The sequence below is a fragment of the Glarea lozoyensis genome (genome assembly GCF_000409485.1).
Source record: "Glarea lozoyensis ATCC 20868 chromosome Unknown GLAREA7, whole genome shotgun sequence".
Classification (NCBI taxonomy): domain Eukaryota; kingdom Fungi; phylum Ascomycota; class Leotiomycetes; order Helotiales; family Helotiaceae; genus Glarea; species Glarea lozoyensis.
The window spans coordinates 383,703-392,033 of NW_007361002.1; the positions used below are offsets into that span (position 1 = coordinate 383,703).

At 49.9% G+C, this 8,331-nt stretch overlaps 3 protein-coding genes across 3 annotated transcripts; 1 reads left to right on the forward strand and 2 right to left on the reverse strand.

Moving 5' to 3' along the window:
- Positions 1-337: 337 nt before the first annotated feature.
- Positions 338-2,679, reverse strand: GLAREA_01308 (Zn2/Cys6 DNA-binding protein; the record flags this gene model as incomplete). Its single annotated transcript, XM_008088524.1, has 3 exons — positions 338-393; positions 512-2,281; positions 2,394-2,679. 3 exons carry the CDS (start codon positions 2,677-2,679, stop codon positions 338-340), a joined length of 2,112 nt encoding a protein of 703 aa, XP_008086715.1.
- Positions 2,680-3,835: 1,156 nt separating this feature from the next.
- Positions 3,836-4,359, forward strand: GLAREA_01309 (uncharacterized protein; the record flags this gene model as incomplete). The annotated part of the gene is made up of 2 exons (XM_008088525.1): positions 3,836-3,901; positions 4,276-4,359. The coding sequence occupies 2 exons, from the start codon at positions 3,836-3,838 to the stop codon at positions 4,357-4,359; spliced, it is 150 nt and encodes a 49-aa protein (XP_008086716.1).
- Positions 4,360-5,457: 1,098 nt separating this feature from the next.
- Positions 5,458-7,931, reverse strand: GLAREA_01310 (MFS general substrate transporter; the record flags this gene model as incomplete). Its single annotated transcript, XM_008088526.1, has 5 exons — positions 5,458-5,618; positions 5,690-5,796; positions 6,262-7,152; positions 7,202-7,342; positions 7,552-7,931. The coding sequence occupies 5 exons, from the start codon at positions 7,929-7,931 to the stop codon at positions 5,458-5,460; spliced, it is 1,680 nt and encodes a 559-aa protein (XP_008086717.1).
- Positions 7,932-8,331: the final 400 nt, after the last annotated feature.

The window sequence follows — 8,331 nt, forward strand, 5'->3', positions numbered from 1 at the left end:
CCTATAAACCGAATCAAACCCCCATCTATCTTTTAAGCCCACCACAAATGCATTCGGGTTGCCCCATCCACGTTCCCTTATCCCAATCCATATCCGTCATACATGCAATCCCCCATACCGTGTCCATGCACCCACATCCCATCCCATCCCATCCAATTCAAAGATGAAACCCAAAACGCCGCCCAATACCAAAAAGGAAAGGACAAGGCGTGAAAAAAAATATGTGCCATGCGTGTATCGAGATCCCATTAGATCGCCGTCTCATTCCAAGAATTGTGTTTCATACGCCATTCCAAGCAAACGACGGAAAGTTCAGGCAGCTGGCACTTCCACTATATCACTTTTCCTGTCCTTCAATCGCCGATATTGCGTTCTTCATATGCAAGGCAAAAACTATCTCTCTCATCAGCTCAAGCACTAGTCCGACTTCAAACGGCAAAGAAACTTACGTTCATAACAATCATCATCGGAATATCAAACACATCCCTCTTAACCGTCCAACAATACGTACAATCCATCTTCCCATCCCTCTCGAGCGTGCCGATCCCATGTTCGCCATCAATTTCGCGGACTCTCCCGCCCATACCGCCAATCCCGCCGTTGAGCGGCGGATGGTGTTTAGCCTCTTCTTTAATACTTCGCTCGGGTGACGCTTCTAGACTTTCTTTAGTCTGATATTTCAGAAGCTTGCCGCGTGTCGTGACGCTCCCTCTGCTATCACCAAAAGCCAAGCGCGCAAAGTCTTCATAGAACTCAATCACGGAATCATCGTCCATCAGCTCGGCGATGAAGACCGGCTGTGGTTTACCTTCCTTCGTCTGGGATTCGGCCAGGGTCAAAGGACGCATTCTAGGTGTCGCGAGGCCTGCTCGACCTGTATTTCCTAGACTCGCGGGACCTGAGCTATTGACTCCAGAATCCGCACTCTTCCCTGTATTGATATTGCAATTTGCTTCATATCCGAGCAGCACGTCTTTCTTCCATCCAGTCATCATAGTGAATTCCTTGTTCACGGCAGCAACCTCGCCAGTCCTTCGACAAACGAGTGTTGGCGTGCAGCAATTTAGCATGAAATCGTCATATTCAAAAAGAGTCCTTTGAAAGCACTTTTCCATAAATATCAAGTCCTGTCGATTTAAAGTCTTTGTACAGGATATAAAGGACGGCCGAATGGATGCCAGCGATTTTGCTATTCGAAGCGTTTTAGCAGGTGAAAAGCGTCGTTGCAGAAATGCGGTGAGGCTATGAAACCCCGTGGTATATGGATACGGCTCATGAACCGTGTCGTAGACAGACGAAGCATCTCGGGTTCGTTTTCCTACTGCAGACGACGGTCCGAATTTTTGACTCAATACAGGCTTAGAATCATTTCGTCTCGGAGGGCGATGCTGGGCAGGTTGCTGAAGTGGTGTCCCTGCAGGAGTAGTAAATGTGGTCGGACTGCTTTCGAATCCCATCCCACTCGCACTCGGGCTCGCGTCTGTACTGGGACTATGAAGACTTGTAGGTCCTGTTGCAATTGCATACGCGTGTGGTGGACCATGATGTATAGGATGTGCAAACATCTGCCCGGAATTATTTTGTCTTTCTACCCCCACAAACTCTGGAAGCATGTCTTGTGAATAGACCGGGTTGAACTGATCCATTCCGTTTCCAAAAACCCCACTGTTATTAAAATTAACACTTTCCATCCCTTGTGATGATATTGAGCCCTTTGGTTCCACTTCTCCAGCACCCGAAGACATATGCCCTAGCATGCCGAATTCTAACGCACCATAGTGATTTCCAAAATTTAGACCTTCAAGATCGAAATTGAACAGAGCGGGATTACTGGGATCGAATAAGGCTCCGCCGAAAGCGCCTTGCACATCATTCGAGACTTGCTGCACTGGCATGTTTTGCTGTAATGAATTTTGTCGACTGACTCGGGGTTGAAAGTCTGGCGACAATGGTGATTGTTGTGGTCCATAAGAGAGCCTCGATTGTAATGGTGGAGCCATCGAGTTTGACTGTCCAGTATACAAAGAATAGGAAGGAGAAATGTCAGGCTGCGAGAAGAACCCACTGCTAACTCCTTGAGAAGTGTCTGGTGTCGAGTTACCAGGCGCAGGTGGTGCATGATTTGGTCGAGAGTTATTTACTTGATTGAAGTTGGGTCCTAGAACAGGTCGTAGGGCTTCTGGAGGAGCATCGTGAAGATACTTTGCCTTCTTCCTAACACCGTCTTGGCATGCGTCGGCAAGACCCCGCTTGATACATCGTTGGCAAGGACGCTCGTCGCCTATTAACATAGTCAGTTGATGTTCGTTCTCACCATGAATGCCAACGTGTTGACGGGCGTAAGCAGCAAGACGAAAACTACATTGTCTTCATCCGCAGAAAAGCAAACATACCGCAAGTCAAGTGAGCCCTTTGACATGCAAAGCATGCTCTTCTAGCCTTCTTTCTTCTCGGTCGTAAAGGATCTTTGGGATCCAATTTTGGCTTCGTTGTTGTCACCGTCGATCCTCCCACAGCTTTCCCATTCTCATCAGTCTCCGGTTTGACTTTCTGCTCCGCCATGCTCGAATTATCGTCGCCCTCCTTTACGACATCAAGATCTGGATCTTGGTCACTATACTCATTCTCCGAAGCGCCATCCGAGACCTCAGGGTCTTCTGTCTCATTATCTCCCGACATGCTGATTAAATAGCCACCTAGGGTTGCCAATCTGCACCAAGGTGCTCACTGCTTGCGAAACCACACTCAGCCAATGCAGACCCCCCGTCACAGTTTCGTTATCCAATCCCTGGAATAGTTCTTTGGTGCAGAAGAGGCTCTGTCGTACCATCAAGGGAAGCACAGATACCGAAGCCGCCGTGAACCGCCTCAGCGCACCGACTATGCACAACACCCTGTCGCGCTGATTATCACCCCCCTCAGCTACGTTTCTGCAGCGCTCTCAACCTCTGAATGAGCCTCTTGGGCTTTAAGGACGCCACCGAGTGACCACAACGCCTTTTTGCGCTCTTCAACCACGGTCTATTTCTAGCCCGCTTCTGGCACGTAGAAGAGTCACAATCCCTCTTCTCTGCCGCAAATGAAGGTCGAGTCCTTCACCACAACAGCCCTTCCAATGTCCAGCGTCGGCCAGCAATTACCCGGACCTCGCTATGTTCACCGCGTTTCGCCTCGTGCCTCTTCGGCCACAGGCACGCGTTCGCCCACACAGTCCAACTGAGCTCTGTCTGCGGTCCTCCCCAGGGGCCCGCCACTCTGTCTCCAGTGTCTGTTCCTGTGTCGTGGGAAGGTCGTTGTTCTCCAAACCCCCAGCGCTGGTATTAGGCAAGGACAGACAATAGTCACAGACCCGTTCCCCAAAATCTGCCCGCCGTGACGTACCGTACCGCAGCCTCTGGTCCCAGTGTCCCCAAAGTCCCAGTACTTTGTCTCTGTCACCGCGTCTCCGCTCCCGTACGACGAGCGTAGTGAGCCACTGCCCGTCAGCTAGGTCGCCGACCAATACCACCACGGCGATGTGTTCGCCCAGCACAGCGCAAGGATCACGCGGCGACCGAAGTCTGTACGCCTTCGATTGCTGTAAATCTAGGTTTCTCAGAGCCGGTGCCAGTGGGCCAGTGCCCCCGTATGCTTGCGGCCGTCGCTGCGCTCTTGCGGTTCTGCGGTCTGGCGCTTTCTTGCACCTGCGCGATTTGGAAGTTTGATCGCTATCGTTCAATGCCTCGTCGCGGTCTGGGCGCCAGAGGTGTTGCTGCAGTGCGACAACTGGGCTGCAAGTATCCGTCACTAGAGGCAGTTCCAGCACCAGTCAAGGCCAGGCCATTGATGCCCAAATATGAGCTCGCCTGCTGGTCCCTGCTCTGTATATTTCTGGCCTCCGCCCGCCGGCGCTCGTCGTCGAGTAAGATGCGAAGGATGGAGTATTGGCTGGCCGTGATGCGTGCAGTCTGGTGAGTCGTCGAGTGATCTGCTGCTTGTGGTGAGAGAGGGAGCTGCTCGTATTCTTGACGCGCGCGCGGAGAAATGAGATCCGGGCTATTGGGTCTGCTTGCAAGTAGTCGCGGAGAGATTGAGTTTGTGATGGGGGTGGAAAGGGAGCAGCTAGTCCTGTGGAGGAAGTGAAAGGAGGGAAGCTAGCAGCACCGGCAGCGGCAGCAGCTGTGGTGCAGAAGTGGAGAGCGGGGTTTAGCGCAGAACTTTCTGCTTGCTTTCTGCAGCAGTCGAAACCCAACGACAACGACAACAAAGTTGCTCTTCTGACTCTTCCTTCCCAAGATCTCCTCTGATCCTCGCATTGGCAGACCAATTGCACTTCTGGCTATCGCACCGCTCCCAGCAAACGAGGCGTATCACAATTGAGTGGCTCTGGCTCAGTAGGCGCGTGGCAGGAACGTTGTGCGTGTTGCGCAAACAATGGACGACGGGAAGCTCGAGGTCGACTCCTGGACCTCGCTTGTCGACAACCTCACCCACCTGGGCATCCGCCTCCTCTGATTCAGCCACAGCGCGTTTCGCTTATTTTGCCTCAACCAGGGAGAGCTGGCCTCGCAGTGCTCTTCCCCTCCATCTATCAACAGTTGCAAAAGGGGGGTCGTTGTACAAGGAACTAGGACCAGGTGTTGACGCAGCAGCTTTCTCAACGTTGGCATAACCTAACTTCTCACTTAGAGTGAGCGACTTCGCTTAACAATCCTCTTGATCTACTCGGCGTGGCCCTTGATACAGAAGGGACTGTAATGGCTGGAAGTCAGAGCCATGAAATGTGACAAGGATAGCTGTCGTGTTGTGTCTATCCAACCGCATCTCGAGGCTGCTTACCTCCAGCTTTTGCTGTAGTACCAATATGATAACGGTCACATGCTTCGCATATCACACCTCTGCTCTCCATCCTGGCCAATGTAGCGCAGGAGACGCCACAGATCGATCTTCGGAATTCACTGGTCGGCGGGGAGAACACGACATCTCGGTAAAGGGAACTTAACCAGGGAATTTGGCTGGCGGCGCGTCACGATGCCGTTACGTCTGGGGTTACACTTCGAAGAGCTGCACTTTGGACGAGGAGCGATCGCGGACAACATGAGATAGGGGCGATCATGGCCTCAAAAGACCAGCGGGTTTCAGAAACGAAGCGGTACATGCACTTGTCATCAGATGACGCTGTTACTGAAGGCCAACGTGAAGTAGTGACACCTCAGTGCCTTCCCGGGTTGGGATCTAGACACTTCCTATAAAGACAGACCTTGGTCGAGACTTCGGCTCCAGGTCTATGATCGAAACACAACTTCAAACTTGGGAGAATCTTGGGCAATGGTTGCAATTCATCAAGGTTTCAACCGGTGTAGTTCTACCAAATTAGACGCAGGCGGACGAAATGCAGGTGTCAATGTATGTATTAGTCTATATCCATGACGAGATCTACGTCCGAACTAATGTAGGTATGTGACAAGAATTGGTGCATCATGCACTGGCAAATCGGCTCTTTCCTCTTATCTTTTTCCCATACTTGAAGAATATGATGGGAAATGGCATCATCGCAACAGTGAGGAATGCCAGTAAACTTGTGGCCCATTGATTTCCCAATTTGTGATACATTTGTACTCCAAATAACGGGAACGCAGCTATGTCATCTATCAGCCTCAGTCCACAGGGAGTTCCGCTGCTCGAGCAAAAATACGGAAAGAGCGCTTACCGCCAAAACTGCTGCGCGCAAAAGAGTTTGCTGCCAAGGACGAGGCCGCATATAAAGGATAGGCGTCGACCAGAAAGGTAAAAATACCGCTGAAAACAAGTAGTGTCCTGCAGGTTTTAAATGGTTAGCAGCTTCATATATTTTGTGCAACCGTACGTGCATAGAATTGAAGTGTCATGTGAGTTTTGAATTAATATTCCAAGTCAATAACAAGGGCGGCTGCGTCTGAGCTGCGTCTTTTGATTGCAATCAACTAAAAACAGTTCGGCAGATCGATTGCTTAATATGGAATCAGGAACGCCGGCGGTTGGTCGCCTTTCGAGGGGTAATCCTAGAGTACTAGGTGGAGATCTACCGAGTACCTAAACTGGCCTGACAGCTCAACAGACACTGGCTTTCAAGGGCCGAGCCGTGATGGAGGCTGCATGCGAAGCAGGTACCGTTCGTATTCTGAGCACCACTTGACGCCTTGATAACAGTATGCGAGTGATATTGGAAGTGCCTCAGAACGGTTGAGACATTGAGATCATTCGATAGCAAGATGAGGGGAAGAAGAAAGAATCAAGACATACCCCATGCCAAAAATAGCTGATCCGATAATGGGAATAATCCAATGGACACTACTGTATGTTGTCCACGCAAATAGAAACAGTCCAGTTGGCACAAGGAAGGCCCCAGCGATAGCAGGCGGTAAACGATATTCGGGCTCACTGCCTCCAACCTCTCCGGTTATCTCTTCCCGTTGTTTGATAAGACGTGCGTAGTTTTTGTGCCAGAATGGATCTGTCATCGCACCTGCAACCATACCAGCGAAAATCCCTAGGAATGCTAAGCCGGTCTGTGATAAAGTGAACCCATGTTGGCCTTCAAACACGACGGGGAAAGCGCCGAAAAACAAATATAAGATTCCTAGTAGAATTGCGGAAAATAGGCATAGATTTGTGCACATTGGCTCGAATATCAAAAGCTGAAACGGTCGGAGTAACGAAAGGCCAATGGTTTTTCGAATCGATTTGTCCGTCTTTTCAAGAGGTGCTTTCCATCTTTCGTCTCCAGTTTCCTTTCTCAGTTTTCGTGCCTTGTTTCTCAATAGTACAGGATGGTAGGTTTCGGGGACTAACAAGGCGATCATACCAAGATTCGCAGCTGACCAGATCAGTAAGACGTAGAATGTCCATCTCCATGTTGTATATTGGTTTATGAATCCTCCAATGAGAGGTCCTATCGAGGGTCCAACGAAGGGACTCGCTGTGTAAATTAACATGGGAAGCTGAAGTTGTTCTCGGTTATACATGTCCCCGACAGTACCACCTGCCACGGATAGAAATGCACTACCTGAAAGTCCATCAAGGAAACGTGCGATGAGCATGGTCTGAATGTTATGTGCCACTGCTGAGGGGATCAACCAGATGATGAAGAACGAAAACGAGACGAGATAGATTGGTCGTCGCCCATAGAATTCGCTGTCGACGTTAGAAGTGAGACCTCTGAACTTCAGCAATTGAAACTTACGAAAGCGGCCCCAGAAGCATGGGACCTATTCCTAGTCCCATTATGAACAGAGAAAGACCTAAAGTCGCCACGATTCGAGATATGCCGAATTCATCTTCAAGCTGAGTATATGTCGAAGTGTATATAGACGAAGTACAGGTCCTAACGCAGACGTTAGCTGACTACACTATTAACACCATACACAGTGCTAATCATTAGAGAATCTCATTTCTTAGCCGAAAGAGTCTTATTGGGCATGCTGACAACATCGGGGCTTATTGATTAGGCGAAGAGCGTTTCTCCAAGATCTCGTCGCATACACAACCTCTCGTACGCAAAAATTGACCTCGCAAAAGAAGAAGTTGACTTACACACAAAGCGAAGAAGCGCTAACAATCAAAACAACAAGCCATTTCCTAGCAGCCGACATGCTTCTGGGGTTCATGGGATCAGATTCGCCTCCATCCCAATGTACTTCGAACGGATCTTTCTCTGCTGGGCCACCATTCTCCATATTCTGCTCAGCTGTATCCGCCTCGTTATCATGGTCATCGCATCCATATCCATTATGCGAACGCGTTTGGTGCAGCGATTTGAGAGACGTTGAGCGTCGGGATTGAGCATCGCCTCTGTTGGCGTCGCGCGGAGTGCTAATCGGCGCAAATTCCTTTGACTGCGCTTCCAGTTCGCTATTTGGTTCCGAATTACTGGCAGAAAGCTTCTCCTCGAGGTTCGCGTTAGATTCCGCCATCATTGCCGTGTATCTTGGGTAAGGAAGTGCAGAAATGCTGTCACTAGTTAGATCATTGGAATTCCAACTCTGTGACGAGTTTTACTGACTTTTATATGTCACCACGCGTCCAAAGATGCCGCGATGGTCATCACTTGCTGTGCAATCTTTGATCTTTCAATACTGGGTGTCGGATACGAATTAGCGTCTCAAGATATCCGTGTATCTGACTCCATGGGAATAAGAATGACGGGAGGTGATGCTCCCCAATGTCGGAAATGTTCCTGAGCTCGAGCAAAACATCCTGGCACATTGGAGATACGGCAGTTCGGCATGACGATTTAGCTTGAATTGAAAGTGGATAGAAAATGCTGGGGACGTGTGATTTGTTGGTTGGTCGCAATCTTAGGAAGCGTGATAT